Source organism: Rhinopithecus roxellana, chromosome 9 (assembly GCF_007565055.1).
Source record: "Rhinopithecus roxellana isolate Shanxi Qingling chromosome 9, ASM756505v1, whole genome shotgun sequence".
In the NCBI taxonomy this organism is placed as follows: domain Eukaryota; kingdom Metazoa; phylum Chordata; class Mammalia; order Primates; family Cercopithecidae; genus Rhinopithecus; species Rhinopithecus roxellana.
The window spans coordinates 135,223,915-135,251,473 of NC_044557.1; the positions used below are offsets into that span (position 1 = coordinate 135,223,915).

The 27,559-nt window shown below is 40.9% G+C and overlaps 1 protein-coding gene across 4 annotated transcripts in view; it reads left to right on the top strand.

The window, feature by feature from the left end:
• Nucleotides 1-27,559, top strand: part of KIF13B (kinesin family member 13B) — a 198,629-nt gene that overhangs the window by 110,265 nt on the left and 60,805 nt on the right. For all 4 annotated transcript variants that reach the window (XM_010370897.2, XM_010370896.2, XM_030937676.1 and 1 more), the window contains exons 15-25: nt 3,290-3,376; nt 4,911-5,101; nt 6,103-6,313; nt 7,162-7,324; nt 11,434-11,580; nt 13,229-13,378; nt 13,658-13,786; nt 19,888-20,058; nt 21,614-21,771; nt 23,778-23,910; nt 27,392-27,538. In XM_010370897.2, the coding sequence (XP_010369199.2) occupies nt 3,290-3,376; nt 4,911-5,101; nt 6,103-6,313; nt 7,162-7,324; nt 11,434-11,580; nt 13,229-13,378; nt 13,658-13,786; nt 19,888-20,058; nt 21,614-21,771; nt 23,778-23,910; nt 27,392-27,538 (1,687 nt within the window). The remainder of the gene's footprint in view (nt 1-3,289; nt 3,377-4,910; nt 5,102-6,102; nt 6,314-7,161; nt 7,325-11,433; nt 11,581-13,228; nt 13,379-13,657; nt 13,787-19,887; nt 20,059-21,613; nt 21,772-23,777; nt 23,911-27,391; nt 27,539-27,559) is intronic.

The following is a 27,559-nucleotide window of genomic DNA, read 5'->3' on the forward strand; positions in this document are numbered from 1 at the left end:
AGGTTTGGACTTCCACAATGAAGCAAATATCATAGTAAAGCAGGTCACACATATTTTTGATTTCCCAGTGCATATAAAAGTCAGGTTTATACTATAGTCTACTAATTGTGCAATAGCATTATATCTTAATATACATTCCTTAATTAAAAAATACTTTGCAGTGAGGTGCGGTGGCTCACTTCTGTAATCCCAGCACTTTGAGAGGCTGAGGTGGGCGGATCACTTGAGGTCAGGAGTTCATGACTAGCCTGGCCAACATGGCAAGACCTTGTCTCTACTAGCCAATAATCCCAGCTACTCGAGAGGTTGAGGCAGGAGAGTAGCCTGAACCCGGGAAGCAGAGGTTTCAGTGAACCGAGATTGCACCGCTACACCCCAGCCTGGGCAACAGAGAGCAAGACTGTGTCTCAAAAAAAAATTTTTTTTTAAATTAAAAACTTTGTTGGGCCGGGCGCGGTGGCTCAAGCCTGTAATCCCAGCACTTTGGGAGGCCGAGACGGGCGGATCACGAGGTCAGGAGATCAAGACCATCCTGGCTAACCCAGTGAAACCCCCGTCTCTACTAAAAATACAAAAAACTAGCCGGGCGAGGTGGCGGGCCCCTGTAGTCCCAGCTACTGGGGAGGCTGAGGCAGGAGAATGGCGTGAACCCGGGAGGCGGAGCTTGCAGTGAGCTGAGATCCGGCCACTGCACTCCAGCCCGGGTGACAGAGCGAGACTCCGTCTCAAAAAAAAAAAAAAAAAAAAAAAAACTTTGTTGCCAAAAAATCACCGGAGCCTTCAGCAGGGGGCAGCCTTTTTGCTGCAGGAAGGTCTTGCCTCCATGTTGGTGGCCGCTCACTGATCAAGGTGGTAGTTTTGCTGAAGGTTGGGATGGCTGTGGCAATTTCTTAAAATATGACAACAGTGAAGTTTGCCACATTGATTGACTTTTCCTTTCAAGAACAATTTCTCTGTAGCATGCGTTTCTCTTTGGTAGCATTTTACCCATGGTAGAACTCCTTTTCTTTTCTTTCTTTTTTTTTTGAGACGGAGTCTCGCTCTGTCGCCCAGGCTGGAGTGCAGTGGCGCGATCTGGGCTCACTGCAAGCTCCGCCTCCCGGGTTCACGCCATTCTTCTGCCTCAGCCTCCCCAGTAGCTGGGACTACAGGCGCCTGCCACCTCGCCCGGCTAATTTTTTGTATTTTTTTTTAGTAGAGACGGGGTTTCACCGTGTTAGCCAGGATGGTCTTGATCTCCTGACCTCGTGATCCGCCTGTCTCGGCCTCCCAAAGTGCTGGGATTACAGGCTTGAGCCACCGCTCCCGGCCAGAACTCCTTTTCATAATTGGAATCAGTCTTCTTCAGCCCTGACACTGCTTTATCAATTAAGTTTCTGGAATATTCTAAACCCTCTGTTGTCTTTTCAGCAGTGTTCACAGCATCTTCACCAGGAGTAGATTCCATCTCAAGAAACCACTTTCTTTGCTTGTTCATAATAATCGACGTACCCACTAAGGTTTTATCTTGAGGTCACAGCAGTTCAGCCACGTCTTCGGGCTCCACTTCTTATTCTGGCTCTCTTGCTATTTCCACCACATCTGCAGTTACTTCCTCCCCCAAAGTCTTGAACCCCCTGAAGGCATCCATGAGGGTTGGACTCCTTCCAAATTCCTGTTAATGTTGATATTTTTACTTCCTCCCCTGAATCACAAATGTTCTTAATGGCATCTTAGAATGGTGAATCCTTTCCAGAAGGTTTTTAACTTACTTTGCTAAGATCCATTAGAGGAATCACTGTCTATAGCAGCTATAGCCTTATGAAATGTATTTTTTAAATGATAAGACTTGAAAGTGAAAATTCTTGATCCATGGGCTGCAGAGCGGATGTCATGTTACCAGGCATGAAAATGTTCATATCCTTGTACATCTCCATCAGAGCCCTTGGGTGATCAAGTACCTTATCAATGAGTAGTAATATTTTGAAAGGAATCTTCTGAGCGTTAGGTCTCAACAGTGGGCTTAAAATATTCAGTACACTGTGGTGTAAACAGACATATTGTCATCTGGGTTTTGTTCCATTTACAGAGCACAGGACAGAGCTGTTTTAGCATAATTCTTAAGGGCCCTAGGATTTTCAGAATGGTTAATAAGCATTGGCATCAACTTAGTCACCAGCTACATTAGCCCCTAGGAGAGTCAGCCTGCCATTGAAGCTTTGAAGCCAGGCATTGACTTCTCTTCTCTAGCTAAGAAAGTTCTAGATGGCATCTTCTTCCAATAGAAGTCTGTTTAATCTACATCAAAAATCTCATCAGCGATCTTGCTGCAGCTTCTACATTAGCACTTGCTGCTTCATCTTGTACTCTTATGTTATGGAGGTGGCTTCTTTCCTTAAACCTCACAAACCAACTTCTGCTAGCTTCCAACTTTTCTTCGGTTGCTTCCTCACTTTTCTCAGTTCATAGAATTAAAGAGAGTTAGGATGTGCTCTGGATTAGGGTTTGGTTGAGGGAATATTGTGGCTGGGCTGATCTTCTCTCCAGACCACTGAACTTTCTCCATATCAGCAGGAAAACTGTTCTGCCTTATCATTCATGTAGTCACTGGAGAAGCACCTTTAATTTCCTTCAAGAGCTTTTCATGTGCACTCACAGCTTGGCCAGCTGTTGGTACAAGAGGCCTGACTTTCGTCCTGTCTTGTTTTTTGATATGATTCCTCAGTAAGCTTAATTATTTCCACCTTTTGAGAGATGTGTGACTCTTTCCTTCACTTAAACAGTTAGAGATTATTGTAGTTATTAATTAGCCTAATTTCAATATGGCTGTGTCTCGGAATAAAGAGACCCAAGGAGAGGGAGAGAGTCAAAACCCACACTGCTTTTATTAAATTTACCATCTTACATGGGTGCAGTTCACGATGTTCCAAAACAGTTGGGTGAGGTCAAAGGTCCCTGATCACAGGCCTCCATGACAGATGTGAAGTGAGCACATGCTGTTTGAAAAGAATCTCCCATATCCTTGCTTAACACAGGATAGCTACAGACCTTCAATTTGTAAAAAATGTGATATCTGCAAAACACAACGAAGCAAAGCACAGTAAAATGAGATGTGCCTGTGCTTTGTACCATCAACATTTTAGGTGAATCAGCAAAGGAGTGAATGTAAATATTAAAATTCACCAAGAACAGGTTGTATTTGGGGGAATTATTGTTTTCCCTAGTAACTATATCTCTATGTTATTGGGAATTTAAAGCAGAAGACATGATACTGCACTCATCATTCACGTTTGATCTCTTCTCCTTACAGAACATTTGTAAATGGGTCATCTGTCTCCAGTCCAATACAGTTACACCATGGGGACAGGATATTATGGGGAAACAACCATTTCTTCAGGTATGATGTCGTTCATGTCCCTTAAGGAGATTTTTGAAGATTGTGCTCTGAAATAGGTTTACTTTTTAATATGTATTTTCTATCTCTAAAACAATTATGTTATTGTGTGTGTGTACATATATATTTGCTCTATGTATATTATATATATGTGTGTGTGTTCATTCACTGTATATGGTCTGAATCCTAGAGACATATAAACAATACACTGTGGAAAAATACTGAGTTTATCTACACAGTTTTTCCCTTTTATTTCCCACTGGAAGGTGATTCCTTTGCTGTGTGTTGTAAGAATTTATTAATGTTTTCCTGACATGTTTATCTTTTTAATTTTTTTTTATGGAAACATGGTTGTGGTTTTAGTTTCCTTATCTATAAAATAAGTTGGTATTTCTTTTAGGAATTCTTTTCAGCTCTAAGTCATGGCCAATTTTACTGTAATGGGTTAGACAGATCATTTATTTCCCTGACAGAACCAGAAATCTAAAGGAACATGGTTGTTAGTGTTGGCTAAGCCTCTCAAAAACAGTCATGGCTAAAGTCTGGTCACTGTCTTGGCGTCTCTCTATGGCCTGAAGTTGGCCATGCTGCACTGCCATCAAAGCAGCATTCAGGTACAGGAAGAAAAAGGAGAACCGTAAGCTGTGCTAGCCCTGACTCTCCTGTTCATCTGAAAAAACAGAGAAGTCTTCCCAGAGTCCCCAGCAGTCTTCTCCTTCTGTCTCCTTTGCTAGAAATTGCTTCTTAGTTGCAAAGGGGGCTGCAAAAGACTGTGTCTCACCTGGGGCTGTACATGCGGTTTCCCAAACAAAATTGATGTTGCGTTGACAAGGCAGGCAGGCTGGAGATTGTAAAAAGTGAACATCCTGGTCTCTTGTTATTGTCACTGGTCATCATGCTCCAGATGTCAGACTGACTTTTCTGTAGCTAATAGAGATCATTTGCCATGGGCCAGTGATATTTTGGTTACTGAGAAAAGGGTAGATGGGCACAAAGAGCATGGAGCATTTTTTTCCTTCCTAAATTAAATGATGTGTAAACTGCTTTGCTTTGTGTTCAAAACCCTGATCATTTGGATTAAGCTGATCTTTCCAGCTTTAGCTCTAGTGTGCTGTACAAATTTTGAATATCCCGTTGTTTTACTCATTTCTCCAGGGAATATGAATGTTTCCATTTTCACATCTTTTCCCACGCTTTCCCTCTAGCCTGCTTTCTCCGTATCTGTGAAGACTCAGTTCAAATGATTTCCTCCTGTTGCACTTTCCTTTATCACCTTGCTCTGAAATCGTCCTCAGCTTTCCTTTAACTCCGAGCTTGTCACGGGTGTGTGGCCTAGTGTCACACTTTCTGTTGTAAGTTTTTGCTGGCACATGAGTGTCTTATTTCTACGACTAGATTATCAACTTCCTGAGTACAGTAAATGCCTTGTACTTACATGGTATCTACTTGGCTTCTAGCAGATGCCATTACTTAATGAATGACATAAGTAAGTACCTGTCTTAACTTCAGAAAATAATACTCTTTTTTTCCCCCCAAGACTCAATTTGCCTAAAAAGAAAAAGAAAGCAGAACGAGAGAATGAGGACCAGGATCCCTCCATGAAGAATGAGAACAGTTCTGAGCAGCTGGATGTAGACGGAGACTCCTCCAGCGAGGTGTCCAGTGAAATTAACTTTAATTACGAATATGCACAGATGGAGGTCACCATGAAGGCCCTGGGCAGCAATGGTGAGCAAGTCAGGCGTGCTCTTAAGCATTGGTTCCAGTTGGTAGACTGTCTCCTACAGTCCCACCTACTCGGTAGGCTGAGGTGGGAAGATCACTTGAGTCCAGGAGTTCCAGGCTGCAGTGAGCTGAGGTTGTGCCCATGAACAACCACTGCTCTTCAGCCTGGGCAATGTAGCAAGACCTTCTCTCTTGAAAAAAAAAAAAGGATGATAGAGTGTTAAAAATGTTTATGATTGAGGCCTTTTTAAATGTTAAAAAGGAAAATCTTTATGTTGCTATTCTCTGTATTTTGTGTCTTTGGCTTTAATTTATGTCAAAATGTTCTGCCTTAATATACAGTCAGATCACTTTGTTCTCATGGGTAGAATCTCTCTGGTTTATTTTATTTTAATTTTTTGAGACAGAGTCTCACTCTGTCACCCAGGCTAGAGTGCAGTGGCACGATCTCGGCTCCCTGCAATCTCCACCTCCTGGGCTCAAGTGATTCTATTCTCCTGCGTCAGCCTCCTGAGTAGCTGGGATGACAGGCTTGCACACCACCATGCCTGGCTAACTTGTATTTTCAATAGAGACAAGATTTCGCCATGTTGACCAGGCTGGTCTCAAACTGATGACCACAGGTGATCCGCCCGCCTCGGCCTCCCAAAATGCTGGGATTACAGATACGAGCCAGCGCACCCAGCCAAATCTCTCTGCTTTAGAAACTTGCCTGCCACTGGCTTATGATTGTATTTCTGGAGGATTCGCCATGTCTTAGATTATGTGTAGAACATATAATAGACCTGCTTTTTCTGCAGGGAAGATGGTTGAGGATATGTCTGAGAATAGATAACAACCTGAGTGATCGAAAGTCAGGAAAGCTAAGTTTATGCCAAATTGTCTTTAAAGTATTAGTTACGTAGTATAGTTAAGATAACAAACAACATCGCCATATAGAACCACATTTGAAGTTTGTTATGTTGTAACTCTCGATCATTTATCTTTTTTAAAAATGTGTTTAGATCCAATGCAGTCCATATTAAACAGCCTAGAACAACAGCATGAAGAAGAAAAACGATCCGCACTGGAGCGCCAGAGGCTTATGTATGAGCACGAATTGGAGCAGCTCCGGAGAAGGCTGTCTCCTGAGAAGCAGAACTGCCGGAGCATGGACAGGTTTTCTTTCCACTCGCCCAGCGCTCAGCAGCGCTTGAGACAGTGGGCTGAGGAGAGGTAGGCGGCACAGAGAGGCTTGTTACACGTATAGCTCAGCCTCGCCACCTCTAACGCACCTAGGGAAAGTGTCAAATGGAAACATTGAGATGGTGCTTACAAAAGAATTATGTTAAAAGATAAGTGTTACAGCCAAGAACCACTTTGCATTTTTTTTTTAAAAAGGGGAATTGCCCATTTATATTGCATTATTTAAAACTGTTGATGTTAGGTGCTGCTCCATTTTCAGTTAGTATGGCTTTTGGATTTGGATATACAAGTACACTTTATCATTGTACTATGCTTCAGGTTCTGAAGCTTAGGTAGATGATTTTTAGAAAAACAAAGTTGATTATCTGGACTGATTAGCTCAGGTAGTTAAAGCATGGTGCTGATGAGGTGCAGATTGCAAGTGTCATCTCTGTGTGGGATAATCAGCATTGTATTGAAATGCCTCATCCCATGGTTGCAGACTGTACTTCACTAACCTCATATTATTTAAAGTTTGGTCTGCAGGCAGGCAGCTTCCCTTTCACCTGGAGATTGATAGAAATGTAGGATTTCAGGCCTCCACCTCAGACCTGCTGAGAACATCTTGAGTTGATGAAGATCCCCTGGTGATCTGCATACACGGGCACTGCCCTTATTTATAGCCGGCCTGCTATGTGGCTGTGTGCCAGTGCTTATCGTGTAGTTCAGGTTCAAGTGTGTGCATGGGTCAGTGTCAGCAACACAGTCCCTGCGTGCAGACCACCATGGAAAAGCTCAATTCACACTTTGGCAATGATGTACTACCACTGTATGATTTTCTGACTAGCTGCTTTGTGTTAATCTCTTCCCTACCTCTGCCCCTTCTTTATTTTTTTAAGAGAAGCAACGTTGAATAACAGCCTGATGAGGCTGAGGGAACAAATTGTTAAGGCCAATCTATTGGTGAGAGAAGCTAATTACATTGCTGAGGAGCTGGATAAAAGAACAGAATACAAAGTTACCCTACAGATTCCAGCCTCCAGCCTGGATGCCAACAGGAAGGTGAGGTTGCCATTCCTTGGAAAAAACAAAGATCTCATTGGATAAGATTGCCTGATGTTTCCTGGTGTTATTTAAGCTTCAGATCCCTATCTGTGCCTGCCCCAAGTCAGATCCTTTGTCCTCCTTGCTTTGCTTTGGGTAGAATTGACTTCCTTTCCGTTCTCTGCCTTTGAGTGTATGTATATTTTATCTGCTAGGGGAATATACTTTCCATCTCACCTGGCCCTGACAGTTCATTTCACTCAACTTTCTTACTTCAAGTCTGTTTAAATTCTTTCTTAGAAGTCTTCTCTGATTCATCTTCCCCAAGTGTCTTTTTTTCCCTTCCTTATGCTACCACTCTACACCCCCTTCCCCACAAGTTAGGTGTTCATTTTGCTTATGTTATTTTCTACTTCGAATAGCTTACGCTGTAAAACTGTTCATTAGTTGTGTCATGGTGTCATGTATGTATTCAGGATCACACTTTTTTTGGTATAACAAGTTTAATAAAATGTAGGGGGAAGTCCCATCACAGTCTTCTATCTTTGCCATTCAGCTGGGGTTTTTTTTTCCTTCTTTTTTTTTTTTTTGAGGTTCTTTTCTAGCTCTTGATCATGTTCATACACAATTTCTGATGGATTAGATAGAATTTTCTATTCAGATGAATTTTTTGTAGGTCCGTGTGTTCTGTTTATCCTACGGTAGTCAACACAGAAAAGCTTTAATCGATCCATCTTGGATACTCTATTTTTGTTTGTTTGTTTGTTTGTTTGAGATGGAGTCTTGCTCTGTCCCCCAGGCTGGAATGCAGTGGTGTGATCCTGGGTCACTGCAACCTCCGCCTCCTGGGTTCAAGTGATTCTCCTGCCTCAGCCTCCTGAGTATCTGGGATTACAGGTGTGTGCCACCACACCGGACTAATTTTTGTATTTTTAGTAGAGATGGGATCTTGCTATGTTGGCCAGCCTGGTCTCAAATTCCTGACCTCAAGTGATCCACCTGCCTTGGCCTCCGAAAGTGCTGGGATTACAGGTGGATATTCTAATTTGATAGCAAGGATTGCATCTTTCTTTCCCTATGACATCACAGCATTAAGGTCAGCATTTTGTACAGGGTTAGATATTTGGCAAATATGATTCTTAGTATTTTGAGAAAGGTATTGTAAATATGATGCAATCATTACAGATCATTGTTTTTGTATACTCTGTGTGTATTTTGAAAAATTTTACTTAATTAGAACTTACTAGTATTTGTAGGGCAAAGTCTGGGTACAGTAGAACTCACCAAAAACTGAAGAGGAAGGCCAGTCACAAGGAGAAGGCTCAAGGCCTAGTTTCTTCTTGAAGGCTGAGAAGTACAAGATCCTCTTTCATTTTATAATGTACAAGTTGAAAAAGCAGAAATCTGAAAAATTTTTCCCCATTAAGCATGACTGCAGGCCTTTTCTCTGTAACCTATTTTGGGCTTTGTTGAAAGATGTGGCTCTGCTTTGGGGTAGCCATGTCAACAACCAGAAGTAACTCATGTCACCTGACATCTCTCCTTAGTTAGGCTGTCTGTAGTCTTTAATGCAGCAGACTATTTTTTGGTATTTGAAAACTTGTTTAATGTCCCGTCCATTCTATGAACACTCTCTCCTCTGGTGAATTTTTTTCTTATTTCCAATTTTGCAAGAGGGCTAAGTTATGGTAGTTGCACCGTATTGCCCATTGCTATTTAGTCCCAGGTCCAGCATTCTCCCCCAGGAAAGCCACTGCCTACAAAGGTCACAGATGGGATTTTTGTATTTATTCACTGGCTGACTGAATATAAGGTAGGAGGGCCTTTAATTTTGACTATAAGATGGCTGGGCGTGGTGGCTCATGCCTGTAATCCCAGCACTTTGGGAGGACAAGGTGGGCGGATCACCTGAGGTCAGGAGTTAGAGACCAGCCTGGCCAATACAATGAAACCCCATCTCTACTAAAAATAAAAAAATCAGCCAGGCATGGTGGCAGGCAGCTGTAATCCCAGCTGCTCGGGAGGCTGAGGCAGAGAGTCGCTTGAACCCAGGTGGAGGTTGCAGTGAGCCGAGATTGGGCCATGCAGCCCAGCCTGCGCGACAGAAAGAGACACTGTCTCAATTAAAAAAAAAAACAAAAAACAACAAAACCACATTTTGACCGTAAGAATTCTCAAATGTTTGTTTTATTATTTAAATTTTTTTTCTTAGAAAATGATTGTAGGCAAGATGTTAATGAAACATCAGTATGTTCCCTTAAGTTTCTCCCAGTATTTCAAAGTTCCCTTAAAGTTTTAAGTGGAACAATTGAAAAATTAAGCCAGTAAACCTAGATTGATTAGGTAACCAGTAGATACGTCTCCCTTGGGGAAATGTATAAGGGCCTTTTTTTTTTTTTAACTTTGTGGTTTTTAAAAGTTCTAAATTTTTTTCTACATTAAAAACACATTGCTCAAGTTCTTCTGCTCTGAAAAAATCCACATTGCTCTTATAAGCTGGAAAAACTTCAGAGCGTACTTCTTTTTTGGAGGGGGGTGATATTTGCATAACAGAACACTACTATTTTATTTTATTATTATTATTTTTTTTGAGATGGAGTCTCACTCTGTTGCCCAGGCTGGAGCGCAATGGCGCGATCTCAGCTCACTGCAACCTCCTCCTCTTGGATTCAAGCGATTCTCCTACCTCAGCCTCTGGAGTAGCTGGAATTACAGTCACCCACCACCATGCCTGGCTCATTTTTGTATTTTTAGTAGAGATGGGGTTTCACCATGTTGGCCGGGCTGGTCTCAAACTCCTGACCTTGTGATCTGCCCGCCTTGGCTTCCCATAGGGCTGGGACCACACCCAGCCAAACGTTACTATTTTGAAGTGAACAACTCAGTGGCATTTGGCACAGTAACAATGTGGTATGAGCACTGCCTCCATCTAGTTCTGTATGATCTTAATAAGAAACCCAAACTGCATATTTGGAAACTGGTATCATTTATTGTTTCCACATGGGACTTTTCAGTTTACTCTTTTAAGTGTTTCATGTTTTATACCCCATGAAGATGCCATCCATTACAATAAAACAAAATAATTCCCCTCTGAGAGGTAAAGGGACGTTTCTTCCCCATACACCGTAGCAAACTTTCCCTCTCTCCCCATTGATACATTGTGGTCATATGGTGGCCTGAATAAAACACTTTCATTTCAACTTGCTGTTAAATGTGGTCTTTTGGGTTTTAAACTTAAAATCATTTCCAACTACAGTCAAAATTTAAATGTGGTGGCTCATGCCTATAATCCCTTTGCTTTGGGAGGCTGAGGCAGGAGGATCACTTGAGGCCAGGAATTCCAGACCAGCCTTGGCCATATAGCAAGACCCTGTCTCTGTGCAAAACAAACAAAATTAGCTGGGTTTATTGGCATGCACCCGTGGTCCTAACTACTTGGGAGGCTGAGGCAGGAGTATCGCTGGAGCCCAGGAGTTCGAGGCTGCAGTGAGCTATGATGTGCCACTGCACTCCAGCCTGGGTGACAGAGTGAGATGCTATCTCTTTACACACATACACACACACACACACACACACATACATATGTATTTATTTTTGAGAGCCTCACTCTCATCTAGGCTGGAGTGCAGTGGCGAGACTTCAGCTCACTGCAGCCTCTGCCTCCTGGGTTCAAGCTATTCTTGTGCCTCAGCCTCCCAAGTAGCTGGCATTAGAGGCACATGTCACCACACCTGGCTAATTTTGGTATTTTTAGTAGAGAGGGGTTTCACCATGTTGGCCAGGCTGGTCTTGAACTCCTGACCTCAAGTTATCCACTTGCCTTGGCCTCCCAAAGTGCTGGGATTATAGGCGTGAACCACCAGGCCTGGCAACGCCCCCAAAATTTTTTTTAATGTAAGTTTATACTTAAACTCAAGTTTATAAATACATTTTGATTGTACTTGGGTATGAAGGTATTACGTTATAAGCTTGTAAGACTTTTGGGAAACTTTGTAATCCACAGATTAAAGGGTGATTGCCATTTAAGTTTTGGTGTAATGACATTTGACTGATGGGGGTGGAATTTTCAGCTTTGACTTCCCCCGCTGCCTGTGTGTTTCTCACGATCATTCTTACTCTCTCTGCAGCGAGGCTCTCTTCTTAGTGAGCCTGCAATCCAGGTGAGAAGAAAAGGAAAAGGGAAGCAGATTTGGTCTTTGGAAAAACTGGACAACAGGCTGTTGGATATGAGAGACCTTTATCAGGAGTGGAAAGAGTGTGAAGAAGATAACCCAGTAAGTTATTTAAGAGAAAATCACTTAATTGGTAATTATGGAAGGAGCCAAGCTGGAATGAGCCTACTCATTTTGGGGGAAAATTGTTCTTTTTCCAAAATTATAATCCTATTTCTGGAGTAAGGTTTATTTTAATCCCCTAAATTGTTTAGCAGATTAACAATTTTAATAATCTCTCTTTCTGGTATCTTCTTTTCTTCTCATTTCTGTCTTTTAGATTTCTAGCAGAATTCTCCACTTTCCATTCTGACTTCTGTTGGTGTGCGGGTGTCTGTCTCCTGTGCTCTCTGGGAAACTCTTTAGGACAGAGGCCAGGCCTCATTATTTGTCTCTCCTCCCATTGCTCAACCTGTTTAACCTTGCAGATAATAAACCTACAGTATATGTTTTGTAAGTTGAACATCAGTGGTATCTTAATATTCACAAGGAACATTTTTGAAGAAGTTTTGATCATAACATAGATGCCGTAGATCTATACATTGGTACTCTGTCCTCAACTTGCAGGTTTTCTTACTTAGATCAGACATGTACTCATATGTATTTAAAATAGAAATGCATATTACATATGTCTGAATATATTTTCATTACTGTTAGGCCTGTTTCCGCATAGAGTTGTTTACTTCCTTTGCCTTTTGTTTTGTAAAAATGATTTTTCCAGATTGTCATCAATAAAAATATTTCTTAGGTGACGTTTTTGCTTAAAACATGTTTGTCTCTTTGGTACCCCTCTCCTATTTCAACTTAGAAATAAAACAATGATAATAAATATAAAACAGCCACTCCCCTAAGGGCTCTCCTTTTTTTTTTTTTTTAATTTTAATTTCTGTGTTAGTATAACCATTTTTTTCCCATAATTCATCCTCAATGTATTTTCAGATTAGAGAAGGACATGCTCCTTGTCTCAGTTTTTTTTTTTTTTTTTTTGAGACGGAGTCTTGCTCTGTTGCTCAGGCTGGAGTGTAATAGCACAATCTCAGCTCACTGCATCCTCTGCCTCCTGGGTTCAAGTGATTTTCCTGTCTCAGCCTCCCGAGTAGCTGGGATTACAGGTGCACGCCACTGCACCTGGCTGATTTTTGTATTTTTAGTAGAGACGAAGTTTCACCATATTGGGCAGGCTGGTCTCAAACTCTTGACCTCAGGTGATCCACCTGCCTCGGCCTCCCAAAGGCGTGAGGGCTCACCTTCCATTAGCAGAAGTGTATCTGATGACTTGCTAGGAACAAGCAGAGCAGATAAGAATTACTGTCTTCCCCAAAAGAAAGGTGAAGTGTAGTTTAGCACTCTCTACTTCTTTTTCTGGTCAACATGTATTGTTTATTTTGTGGCAAGATTTCCATGTAAAGTAGAATAACTGCTAAAAGTAATGACCTGTTACTGGGATTGCTCTGTCATGAGTGAAGGATACTGACTTCCATTGTGAATGGGAATGACCTCCATTGTGAATGGGAATGAGGAAGACTGTGTGTGGGAGTAATAGAGTGCTGTGCTTCAGCAAAAACTTTAGAGTGTTTTACTTTAAAAAAATACAAGAGTCAGGATGATGAAAGTTAAGTTTAATGACCTAGAGTGCATCAAAAAGCAGTAGGTGGAATGCATTTATTGTAAGTGGTTATTCTGAAGTTGTATGTTCTCAATATCTTTACAGGTCATACGATCGTACTTCAAACGTGCTGATCCATTCTATGATGAGCAGGAAAATCACAGTCTGATTGGGGTGGCCAATGTCTTCCTTGAGTCCCTTTTCTATGATGTGAAGTTACAATACGCTGTTCCCATCATCAACCAGAAAGGAGAGGTTGGTTGGTTTTCTCTTTGTGCCTTGTTTCCTGTAGAGAACAGTTTAAGAAACAAGAGGGTGGTGATGGGATATTGTTGCTATTTTTTGTCAGTAATGTGTCTTATTAATACCTGTGTTTCCAAGGACTCTGAGGGCAGAGTAACTGTCAGAGACTAGGCCTCTAAATTCCCATACACCATTAACCTGACACCTTGACTCTAAAAGAGAAGAGAGCTCGTCTTAAGGGAGCACGAACCAAATCTGGAGAAATGTTTCTGCCTTCCCCCATTGCTGCAGGTGGCAGGCCGGCTGCATGTGGAGGTGATGCGCATCAGTGGTGATGTCGGGGAAAGGATCGCGGGAGGGGATGAGGCAACAGAGGTCTCCTTTGAGAAGGAGACCCAGGAGAACAAACTGGTGTGCATGGTAAGTCCCAGCTTCATCCTAGTATTACATTGATATAAAAGTCATTGCAGTTTTTGCCATTACTTTTAATGGCAAAAATCACAGTTACTTTTGCACCAACCTAATAGTTCAAGTGGGGCTGATTTTGAGAACTGCAGGTCGTTAGATATAAGTATCATGTTCCTTTTCAAATTTTGGAAGTAGAGCAGAGCCTCCCCCACTCAGGAAAATGCAAAATCCCCTCCTTCATTTCCAAACACCTAGTGGGCCCGACCTGCTGGTGGCTGAGAATCCCCACAGGAACCAGTTATAAAAAGAAGGTGGCGGGAGGGGGGCAGGAAGTCAGCAGGGGGCGTAGGTGCTGTGTACAAGTGAGAAGGAGGTGAGGTGAGGCGAAGGAAGCCTAAACCTGACTCTTAATTCATAGCTCATCCTAGAACCAGTCCTCTTTCCCAGTAAACATTTTTAGAATTGAAGCTGATGTTGAAGGGAGTAAGTTACGTGTTAGCCACAAGGTAGCGTGAAGCTGGAGCTGTTGGAGTCGGGCTGCTTTCTGTAAGGCTTTGCATATATTGAGGGGGCTTCTGGTGTTTTAGTTACTTCACTAGGAGGGGGAGGAATCTTAATTCACTGAATGGTTCATTTTTATTATATTGTACTTGATTTCAGAGCAGCTTCTTTGAGTCATCTGATGATCAGAGATGGAGACATAGGGTTGATGACCCCACAATGGCCCATTTTAAAGGTGATGGACTAGTAAATACAACTCTCAAATATCACCTTCTGCTATTAAAGTAAAATAACATACAAGGACACTTCTCACTTGGGAAATGTATCCTTATTATGGAAAAAAAGTCGTACATTCTGAGTAATATGAGCCTTCTAAAATGAAGTTAAAATACCATGTTTTTTAATGGAAGATATCAAACATATACAAAAATAGTGAGAAATGTGTTACTGATACCCATTCACCTTCACTCCACAATTATCACCTATGGTCAAGCTTGTTTCATTCATACACGCAGCCACTTCTGTGCTGCCCCCTCTCTTAGCACCCCAGGCACCCCAGCATCGTATCTTACCTGTAAATAATTCAGTGTGTCTCTCCAAAAGATGAGTCCTTAAACCAGTATAACCATAGTTGTCAAAATTAGTAATCTGTCAAAAATTAATAATTTCTTAATATCATAAAATTGTCAGTTTCCTTGATTGTCTTGGTTGGTATGTCTCTTGGGTCTGTTTGAATCTTTAGGCCCTGGTATGCTCATGCTGTCTGACTTGCTCGCTTTCTCTTTTTGCCTCTCTCACCAAACCTGCAATTTATTGTAGAAACTGGGTTGTTGACCTGTAGTTTCCTATAGTCTGGATTCTGCTGATGGGTGTTACTTAGCATGTTAAGCTGCTTTGCTGAAAATTGGTAGTTAGGTATACACGTGTTACCTGAGGGAGGGAGGGAGGGAGGCAGCCAAGGTACTTTGTAGGTGGTGGCCTGTGTTCTTCCATCAGGAGCCACATCTTGTCTGGCTGTTTGTCTTTTGGGGATGATCAGCCACTGATGATTATTACCTAGATGCATTATTTTGTTAGGAGTTACAAAAGAATGGTCCTATAATTCTATTGTCATTTCGTTTTTCTCCAGAAAAAATCTTCCTATTATCAACTGTTTTACTCTACAGAGATAATATATATAGAAAAGGAAGGATAAATGCTCCATCTCTCCCTTTATTTACAAATTTTGTTTATCTTTAAGACAGAGTCTCGCTCTGTCACCTAGGCTGGAGTACGGTGGCGTGATCTCAGCTTACTGCAACCTCCACCTCCCAGGTTCAGGCAGTTCTCCCGCCTCAGCCTTCTGAGTAGCTGTGCCACCATGCCCAGCTAATTTTTGTATTTTTAGTAGAGACAGGATTTCGCTATCTTGGCCAGGCTAGTCTTGAACTCCTGGCCTCAAGTGATCCACCTGCCTCAGTGTCTCAAAGTGCTAGGATTACAGGTGTGAGCCACCATGTCCAGCCTAATTTTTAAAATAATAAATTGGTGTTCCAAAATGTGACCAGTGGGTTTTTTTTGTCCTTAGTCTTAACAGCATGATCATGAACTCTTGGACTTAACCATATTTGGTGTGTGTCTATCTGTTGCATTCACTACCTGTATTTAAACACAAATGTTCCCGTCTTTGGCCAGTGGGAGCTACTTCACTTGGCCCTTGACTGGGATAGCTTTCTTGTTTTCTGGTGTGATGAATATTCTGATCTCATCTTGTGTATTTCCTGTCCCAGACCTGGAATCAGCCATTTCTCCAAGGAACCTGATTCCTTTCAGTGGGAAGTGGTTTTGAGAGACCGTATACTGGCATGTAATAGCCTTTTATGTAAAAAGGACAAGGACAAATAAGCTATATGACAATAAATAAAACACTGGTAGAAAAACAAAAGAAATCAGCCTGGAGACAGTTAAGATATCATGGGTGATGAGTATAATTAGCCCTCAGAGAGGTCTGGATTTGTTTTTTTGTAACAAGGCTATATGCACATATTAACATCTTCATGTTTTCACTGATATAAAGTAAAGTTCGTATGTTTAAAACCTGGGCGCAAGCATCAATCCCTGCAGACATTCCTGGGCTCCTCTGTCTTGAACAGCTGCAAGTTGAAGTCTGTAGTATTCTGACACCTTGTGGTGGTTTTAGTTTTTGTGTGCAAAAATTTTTTTAAAAACCCCACAAAACCCAAACAGCCTGCGTTCATTTCTTATGGCTAATAGTCTTCGTTCCTGGCAGTCGCATTCCTGAGAGGTTGCCTGTAGACGAGAATTCAGCATATTAAATCTTGTTTCTTGTCTATTTTAGCATTAAAATTGTGATTAATTTTGAACGGAAAAAAAGGCTTTCAGATGGCATTTAGTCACAAAGAAGTATGTATTGAACATGTATCTACTCAATACCTGTTATAGGGCCGGGCGTGGTGGCTCACGCCTGTAATCCCAGCACTTGGGGAGGCCAAGGTGGGCGGCTCACGAGGTCAGGAGATCGAGACCATCCTGGCTAACATGGTGAAACCCTGTCTCTACTAAAAATACAAAAAAATTAGCCGGTCGTGGTGGTGGGTGCCTGTAGTCCCAACTACTCGAGAGGCTGAGGCAGAAGAATGACATGAACCCAGGAAGCGGAGCTTGCAGTGAGCTGAGATTGCGCTGCTGCACTGCAGCCTGGGTGACAGAGCAAGACTCTGTCTCAAAAAAAAGAAAAAAAAAAAATGTTACAGGTCTCTTTTATTTCATTTCATTGGTGTGGTCAGTCTTACCTCTGTTGAGTAAGTTAGCTACTGATACTCCCATTTCACCTAGGAGAAAACTAAGCCTAAGAAAACTAAGAATTTAAGTAATTTGAGCCAGCACACAAGCTGATAAGTGGGCAAGATTTTTTTTTTTTTGAGATGGAATTTTGCTCTTGTTGCCCAGGCTAGAGTGCAGTGGCATGATCTCAGCTCACTGCAGCCTCCGCCTCCCGGATTCAAGCGATTCTCCTGCCTCAGTCTCCCGAGTAGCTGGGATTACAGGCATGTGCTACCACGTCTGGCTAATTTTTTGTATTTTTAGTAGAGGTGGGGTTTCTCCATGTTGGTCAGGCTGGTCTCGAACTCCCAACCTCAGGTGATCCGCCCGCCTCGGCCTCCCAAAGTGCTGGGATTACAGGAGTGAGCCACCGGCGCCCAGCCGAGATATTTATTCTATTTCTTTTATGTAACTCCAACATCTTGTAATTTTCCCAAATGCCATATTGCCGCACCTTAAATAATATAAATATTTAAAAACACTTAATGAGAAAATGATGGTTTTTAAAAACTTGGTGGAAAAATTAATTGCAGAGTACTGTTTGCTCAGTTTGGTTTGGAGGAATAAAATATGTCAGCCAGTCTGTCTTTCATAGCCTGTCAGTAAGCAGCTATCAAGGTGTTTCAAACTCCTGTTGACATCACAGAAAAGATGAATTGTAGTGGGAGTTCCTGTTTGTTGCTAGTGTGTCTGGTATGGAAGAAAATAGAATTATCTGGTTTGTGTAATTTTGTGTGTCATTATCAATGCTTCCTGAAATGTGTTTTTGTTTGTTTGCTTGTTTGTTTTTTGAGACAGAGTCTCTCTTTGTCACCCAGACTAGAGTGCAGTGGTGCGATCTCTGCTCACTGCAACCTCCGCCTCCTGGGTTGAAGCGATTCTCATGTCTCAGCCTCCGGGAGTAGCTGGGACTACAGGCATGTGCCACCACATTTGGCTAATTTTTGTATTTTTGGTAGAGATGGGGTTTCACCATGTTGGCCAGGCTGGTCTCAAACTCCTGACCTAAGTCCTTGGCCTCCCAAAGTGCTGGGGTTATAGCCTGAAATGTTAAGGTTATGTTTGTGGTTTCTGAACTACATGAACTCTGATGTCATATATTCAGATTTATTTTCATTAAATATATTTACTGGAGGTAGATTAAATCATACAACATGCAGAAAGTGACCAAGTGAAAAATATGATTTATGATTAATGCTCAGTCATGTGAAAATTGGTTTAATCAGTTATAAAGTCAGAATTTAGCTTAACTGACTTCAGGATTTCATTTTCTTTATAGTTGGAGAAGATTTAGAATATCGCAGTTTATCACAAAAACTCCAAATTAAAAAATCAACCTAGGCCAGGCATGGTGGCTCATGTCTATAAATCCAGCATTTTGGGAGGCTGAGGCAGGAGGATCACTTGAGCTTAGGAGTTCAAAACCAATCTGGGAAACATAGTGAGACCTCATCTCTACTAAAAATAAAAAAAATTAGCTGGGCATGGTGATGCACACCTGTGGTCCTAGCTCCTCGGGAGGCTGAGGCTGGAGGATCGTTTGAACCCTTAAAATTGAGGCTGCAGTTAGCCATGATTGTGCCACTCACCCCAGCCTGGGCAACACAACAAGACCCTGTCTCCAAAAAAAAAAAAAAAAAAAGGAAAAAATCTAATGCTGCTCACCAAAAGAAATATTAAAAATATTTGGGGCTGGGCACGGTGGCTCAAGCCTGTAATCCCAGCACTTTGGGAGGCCGAGATGGGTGGATCACGAGGTCAGGAGATCAAGACCATGCTGGCTAACACGGTGAAACCCCGTCTCTACTAAAAAATACAAAAAACTAGCCAGGCGAGGTGGCGGGTGCCTGTAGTCCCAGCTACCAGGGAGGCTGAGGCAGGAGAATGGCGTAAACCCGGGAGGCGGAGCTTGCAGTGAGCTGAGATCCGGCCACTGCACTCCAGCCTGGGCGACAGAGCGAGACTCGTCTCAAAAAAAGAGAATATTTGGCTGCTTAGAACCTGTTATAGGCGTTTCTTCTGGGGCCTTTGGATCTGATTAGACCTGTATCTCCAGTTGCACTTTGTTACAACCACACCCTGCCCTCCTGGTCCAGAGCACGCTTCCTTTGATACGCCTTCCCCGCAAATCTGCATAGGGAAGGCTTTCCGTAAACGGTGCAGAAAATGGTCAACATTCACCGTCTTCACTTCCCTTCCTTCTCCCCCCACATCTTTAAATTATACATTTCTGGTGCTTTTAAGTTCTCCCAAACAGTGTTGTAGTATCGTGTAAAATCTTCAGCTGAGAACGTTGTTCCTTTTTATACTTCAAAATATCAAATCCATGTTTTGCTCTTTCCTTAATATTTGTTGTTTCTTGGCACATACATTGATTTTGTTCTTCATTCGCTGTGCCTGACAATCTTGTTCTGTTCTATGGCATATCTGTGGTTGGCCAAGTTCATATCATTGAAGAGTGCTGATGTTTGAGATCTTTCTTCATCTGAATTGATGATGATGATTCTTATATTCTGAGAAACTAATATTTAAATGTTCTTAGACTTTACAACGTCCACCTCTGTAGTCAAGGTCCTTGTAACCCTGCGTCCACCCTCTCACTAAATATAACAATTGCTACCGCTATTTCACAGATGCAGAAGTCCAGTCTCAGGGTGGTTGGGATTTGGCCAACATAAACATAAGCACCTAAATTAGTGACAGAGCTGGGACTGGAACCTGCAACTCTGACTCTGAGTGCTTGTTGGAACCCTTGGGTTTCAAAACACACAGCCTTCTTTTTCCTTCAGGTTAAAATCCTCCAAGCTACTGGGTTGCCACAGCATCTGTCCCACTTTGTGTTCTGCAAATACAGCTTCTGGGATCAACAGGAGCCAGTGATTGTCGCTCCTGAAGTGGACACCTCCTCATCTTCCGTCAGCAAGGAGCCGCACTGCATGGTTGTCTTTGATCATTGCAATGTGAGTTTGTTTTCCAGAGTAGGTCAGCATTTAGATTACTCATGTAAAAACAAAACAGAAAATGAACCTTGTTTCTTTGAATAATTGTGCCAGTATATGTGTTGTAGAAGTTTCTGTAGAGTGTGGGGATTGAGTAAAAAGCGTCAATGCATCTATACTCCTCCACAACCCAAAGGTAGCTTTTGCATGAGAAACAAATACATATGTATGTATATATGCATTTTCTTCTCCAAGGAAAATCTATGTCCTATATTGGATTATTGGAGAAATTATCTAAAACAGTTAAGAAACATATTTTAGAGAAAGTGAACATAGGTAACAGAGAAGAACTAACTTTATTGGGCACTGAATGCTCTGTGAAGCTCTCTGTTATTCCTTCATTTGGATCCTCACCGCAGTTGTCTTTGTTGATAGTGCATTTTTTTGTGTTTGTTTTGTTTTCTGTCACCCAGGCTGGAGTGCAGTGGCACGATCTTGGCTCACTCCAACCCCTGCCTCTCGGGTTCAAGCGATTCTCCTGCCTCAGTCTCCCAAGTGGCTGGGATTACAGGCGCCCACCACCACGCCTGGCTAATTTTTTTGTATTTTTAGTAGAGACAGGGTTTCACCATGTTGGCCAAGCTGGTTTCGAACTCCCGACCTCAAGTGATCTGCCCACCTCAGCTTCCAAAAGTGCTGGGATTACAGGCATGAGCCACCACACTCGGCCAATAGTGTGTGTGTGTGTGGTTTTTTTTTGTTTGTTTTTTTTTTTCTTTCCTTCCCAGCTGAAAACACAAACAAATCAGAGAGGTCATTTTGCCCAAAGTAGTTTTTCACTGGTTTGTCCGTGGCTGGTGACCAGCAGAATGTGGACTGTTGGGTCCCCCAGTCTTTCTTGCTCTTGCACCACACTTGATCCATTTCATCTCTTTTAAGAGAGAGTCCTCTTTCTAATCCGTTTGAAACCAAAATACTTCAGTGCATTAAAGATAGATAGAGAGATGGAGACAATAACAGAGATAGGAGATTCTGTGATTTCTTTAATAAACTGTTTTAGAGCTAAATCCTAATTGCCATGTGTTATCTTATAAAGATGGACAGGCTGGGAGAATTTTTAGAAATTAGGTCTTTTTTTGGTGCTAATGATTTTTATTTTCTTTCCTAATAGAGATAGTTAACTTTCTAAAAAGGGGAAGAAATGTTTTTGCAACACACTACCTTATTGCATATAACTTTTATATCAACACGTTATAGATCAGTGTTGTAACGCTTTATACAATTATGCTTTTAAAAATAGCTCCCAAAATATTGCTAACAAAATAGAATACAATGCTGGTCTTACATACTAGACTTTTGATCTGAAAAGTTTTTAAAAATTCAGACTTATAGTTATGTTTAAAGTCAGCCTTTTGCCATCTGAGCATTCATTATGGGTTTTAGATGATAGTTCTGTATAACTAAAACATTCCGTTTTCTATTTTTTTCCCTGATACAATTAAGTATATGATGTCTGGTATAAACATAAGATTACCAGAAAGAGTTTGCTCTTCTGTAATTAGCTATTGTGTTTCAGGAGTTTTCTGTTAACATCACTGAAGACTTTATCGAGCATCTTTCCGAAGGAGCATTGGCAATTGAAGTATATGGACATAAGATAAATGATCCCCGGAAAAACCCTGCCCTGTGGGATTTGGGAATCATCCAAGCAAAGACACGTAGTCTTCGGGACAGGTGAATATTAGATGTTCATCTGATTCCATTTATATATATAAGTAATTTTTTTTTTTTTTTTTTTTTTTTGGAGACAGTCTCATTCACTCTGTCACCGAGGCTGGAGTGCAGTGGCATGATCTTGGCTCACTGCAGCCTCTGCCTCCTGGGAGTAAGCAATTCTCTTGCTTAAGCCTCCCGAGTAGCTGTGATTATAGGCATGCACACCACACCTGGCTAATTTTTGTATTTTTAGTAGACACGGGGTTTCACCATGTTGGCCAGGCTGGTCTTGAACTCGTGACCTCAAGTGATCCACCCACCTCAGCCTCCCAAAGTGCTGGGATTACAGGTGTGAGCCACCATGCCTGGCCAGATTCCATTTAGAATTTTTAAAAATTGCTGGAAATTAGTACTGCCATTTATTTATTTATTTATTTATTTATTTATTTATTTATTTATTTATTTATTTTTGAGACGGAGTCTCGCTCTGTCGCCCAGGCTGGAGTGCAGTGGCCGGATCTCAGCTCACTGCAAGCTCCGCCTCCCGGGTTTACGCCATTCTGTCGCCTCAGCCTCCCGAGTAGCTGGGACTACAGGCGCCCGCCACCTCGCCCAGCTAATTTTTTGTATTTTTTTAGTAGAGACGGGGTTTCACCGTGTTAGCCAGGATGGTCTCGATCTCCTGACCTCGTGATCCGCCCGTCTCGGCCTCCCAAAGTGCTGGGATTACAGGCTTGAGCCACCGCGCCCGGCCAGTACTGTCATTTATAAAGGTTACTATTTCCTGAGCATGACCAGTGTTCCCTGGAGGGATGGTGGTGTCTCCGGGGTATTAATCACACAGTTAAGCTTCCTTAGGGAACTGAACTGCAGAGAATGATGGAAGAAAGTTCAGTTTGTAGCTGGTTAAGAAGAAACAGTGAAATGAATTTTGGAGAATAGTGACTTACTGTTATGAATTACTTCTAATTAATCAGCTGTAGAGGGGATGGATCAAGATTCACTCTAGTGTTGATATTTTGTCTTTAGCTTATAGCTCTGAGTGGCATCAGTGTTGGAAAGAGGTAGGCTTCTTTGTGGACTTAAAAGGAAGCGTTAATAGGGAATGACTGAAATTGCATATGTTTGTGCTTTCATCTAATTATAGATGAAAACCAGATTTACTTTTTCTTTTTTGCATTTAGATAGTTTAGCAAATACTAAATTAGAAAGTGACATTTAACATTTTTTTCTTGATTCTCTTCCTGACCTGAGAAAAATACTTGGCAAATCAATGAAGCATGTGGTACTACCTTTGTCTATGAAAAAGACAACCCCTGTATTTGTTTTTGTTTTTTTTCCTTTTTTTTTTTAAATAGTTTCAAATTATTTTAGATTCGGGGGTACATGTGCAGGTTGGTTACCTGGGTATGTTGTGTGATGCTGAACTTTGGGATATGATTGATCCTGTCACTCAGGTAGTGAGCATAGTACCCAGTAGGTAGTTTTTCAACCCTTGCTCATTCCCTGCTCCCCAACCCCTGGGAGTCTCCAGTGTCTATTGTTGCCATCTTTTTGTCCGTGAATACCCAGTGTTTAGCTCCCACTTATAAGTAAGAACATGGGGTTTTTGCTTTTCTGTTTCTGCATTAATTTCCTCAGGGTAATAGCCTTGAACTGTATCCAAGTTGCTGGAAGGGACACGATTTTGTTTGGTTGTATTTTTTTATGGCTGTGTACTTGTTGCTTCTGTACATCCGATTAGAATTTCCAGTTTTTGAGTAACGACTCTGAAATAGATTTGTCATTATATCTTTTTGAACAAAGTAAAGGAGCCATTTCTAGTTCCAATACTGTGAGTTTAACTTTGCTTTCCATTGTACTTGCCAGTATGTACATGCATGGTACTCATTGAACTGCATATCATTCTGAATTACGCTGTTTGGAGGTCATTTTTGTTGTTAATTCTTATGTGTGTAGGACCCTAAGCTGCCTGTAATGAAATAGAAATGTATGATTTTACAAGAACTTAACGTATTTCCTAGATGGAGTGAGGTGACCAGGAAATTGGAATTCTGGGTTCAAATCTTGGAACAGAATGAGAATGGTGAATACTGTCCCGTAGAAGTGATTTCTGCTAAGGATGTCCCAACAGGAGGAATCTTCCAGCTTCGACAGGTAACAGGATCGTGAATGTTTATGTTGGATTCTTTGGTGCCAGAAAGCTTAATATTGGCTTCTTTTTAGCAGAAATGTTGGTAATAATGAAATCTAGACTGACCAAGTCCATTTCTTACATTAAAATTTTCCTATGTCATGTGTCACAAGTATTGCTATTAAATTTTTTTTTCTTTTATTAAAGTAGAGACACAGGGTCTCGCTTTGTTGCCCAGGCTGGTTTTGAACTCCTAGGCTCAAGCGATCCTCCCGCCTTGGCCTTCCAAAGTGTTGGAATTACAGATGTGAGCCACTGTTCTCAGTCAAGTATTGCTATTTATAATATTTTAAAAACTAGTTCTGTTAGTTTAGGTAAGAAAAAGATTAAAGGAAAACTTAGAATTGATTTGTAGGATGTACGCCAAACATATCAAACAGCTTTAGAACATTTAGAAAGACAAGGAGAAGCTATGTGACATGGCAGAAAGAATCAGTATTCAGACTCTAAAATGCTTGAGCTCAATTCTGGCTCTCCAGTGTCTTAGCTGTCTATCCCTGAGCAAGTTCAATAACCTCTCGCCTTTGCCTGTTATGTAGATACGATGATAACAACACCTTCATAGGATTAATGTGAGGATTAAGAGAGATGCGTGTTTAAAGCATAGGGCCTGACATGCCAGGTGTTAAGTACACGCAGTTGGGTAGATACACATGCTAGAATCCACAGAGCAGAGAAGAATATGGGAGTGGCCACTTAACCCCACGTGCATCTGCAGAGTCTGTGCTGCCAACTAACAGGGAAATTTTTAATATAATTTGTATACAGGATTTGGAATTTTTTTTTTTGCTGTACCTTAATGCATTGTTCAGGAGACTGCTATGTTCTGTGAGTTTCCATACTTTAAAACAGCAGTAAAACACTAGGATCGCTCTAGAAAATGAGTGTAGAAAGCTTTCAAAGCAAAATAGAGAAAATTGAAGGAAAGAGAACATTTGCTTAAATGTTTAAGTTTCTGAATGTTTTAAGAGGAGGAGGATGATAAACACTTGTTTTTATCATCCCAGCAAATAAATTTTAGCAAACTGAAAGGAGGTTAGTTTACATTAAAGCATGTGTTATACACAAAAAATATAATTCTTTTTTTTTTTTTTGAGACGGAGTCTCGCTTTGTTGCCCAGCCTGGAGTGCAGTGGCACGATGTCCACTCACTGCAAGCTCCGTCCCCCAGGTTCATGCCACTCTCCTGCCTCAGCCTCCCAAGTAACTGAGACTACAGGCGCTCGCCACCACGCCTGGCTAATTTTTTTTTGTATTAGTAGAGACAGGGTTTCACCGTGTTCGCCAGGATGGTCTCGATCTCCTGACCTAGTGATATGCCTGCATCGGCCTCCCAAAGTGCTGGGATTACAGGCCTGAGCCACCGCGCCCGGCCATAAAATAGAATTCTTAAGGGTGTGAAGAACATCTTTTTCTGGGCATCTGTTAAAAAAATATATATGTCTTCTTCGAAGCCTTAGAAAATCATCTACTGGAAGGCAAGACTGGATAATTTTCTATGATTTAATATAAATTGGATATTTAAGTATTTGTCAGACTTCTGACACCCTTTACTAAAAGTGTTCAAAAAAATGTTGGTTTGTCAGGAAAGGACTTTTTGAAGGATATGCCTCTTTACCTTGATGCTGAAAAAATCAAGTTCTGAAAGGATTTTTATTACATGATGGCAAAAACCGCAATTACTTTTGCACCAACTTAATAAAGACACAGAGGCCAGAAATTAGGTCCATTTGGATAAAAAGTCATGTGGAGAAAGAGCTGGAAAACAGAAGAGAAGAAGTTGTAGAAGCTTGTGGCAGCAGGTTTCGGAGGGCCTTGAATGCTAGGCTCATTTGAGTGTAGTATGTTTGAAAATTGGGTTGTATTGTTCTTGAACAGGAAGGTGGCAGAGGACAACTGATTAACTTTAACCATGTGAAAAGTGCTGTTTTTGTAGAAATAAATGGTCAAATATCAGCAGTGACAGACGTTCTAATAGTTTAAGTGTACTTTTAAAAGTTGTTCTGTGGAACAGTAAACCATTGCCGGATCCTTTCTCTCCTTTTCTTCCCTCTCCTTAGGAATCTTCCCTTAAAGTGCACACTTGACCCTTCACACTTAGGCACAGATTCAAAATAGATCACTTCGGAAAGTGCTTAGGCAAACTAAGCAAATAAAAGGTAGCTAATTGAAATGACAAAACTGTTTAGGCTATTAAAATATTTTCTTTAGGACTTTTCCCACAAAATATCTGGGGCTTAGTCCTTGGTGATATTAAATCAGAAAACATCTGTATCCCATCCATTCAAATGGAGCTTGATAGGATCATTGGTTGCCTTAGCTGATTTTCCTGATCATGCAGAGCTCTTGGGAACTAAAATCTAATGGAAGAGGGCAAGAGCAACTGACTTGCAATTGAACATTTAACTTCCATTTTTCAAATGCTATTTTACATTTCTAAAATTTATAAACCAAGTTTGAAGTCAGTAATTTGGGAATACTGTGAGTTCTCTTTTAAAATATTGCTTCATTGTAAATATATACCAAGTCCCACACAATAAACAGTCGAAACAGTCATACTTGTATTTACTGATTATTATGTTTATAATTATAAAATTAATATATTTATATTTATGACATACACTGCTATATCAGTAAATTATATTTTATATATTATATATACAAATTATATATATATTTACTGATATTTACTGATACTGATTTATTTATATTTACTGATGTTACATTTATGTTTATATTTACTGGTGCTTTACTCTTTAACAAGTCATACGTTTTTCTACAGTAATATTTTAACGACTGTATAGTGTTTTATTATATGTTTCACAATTTAAAGTTACCAATATTATACATTCAATTTGCCTCTAATTTTTTGTTCCTAAAAGTGCTTAAGATTTTTTGTGTATATGCATGATTATTTACTTAGCTCTCTAGAAAGTCAAATTGCTGGGTTAAAGGAACTTGTATGTTTTTAAGTCAAATTGCCTTGCAGAAAACTTGCACCATTTTAAATTCCCACTTACAGTGTATGAAATTGTTTGTTTCATAAATGTAGGGCATTATTGGAAATTCCCCTTTTAAAATATATTTGCCAGTTTAGGAAGTGAAAATACAGGTGTATCATGCTTTTATTTGGATTTATTTATTTATCAGTAAGTTGAACTTTTTTATTGGCCAACTGTTTGCATTTCCTTTGTTAGAATTTTTTTAATGTTACTTCTTATTGAAAGAATATGTAAACATATATTCTGTTTTTTAGCTCACTTAAAAGGGAAATGATTTTTTCTGATTAGTTTTTAAATTTGTATTTTAATGCTTAATAATAAGGTGTGGTGATAGTGTCCGAATTAAACATTTTTCTCAACATCAGCCTGTAGGGGTCTCTCTAAACCAAATTTTTGGAAATCAAGAAACTGATTTTAAGACTCTAAATTGTCTGTGACCCAGGGGCAGTCCCGGAGAGTTCAAGTCGAAGTGAAGTCAGTGCAGGAATCTGGGACTTTACCACTGATGGAAGAATGTATATTGTCTGTTGGCATTGGATGTGTCAAAATTAGACTGCTCAGAACCCCCAGAATGCATGAGACCTTCCATGTAAGTTGCTATGCCTGTTCT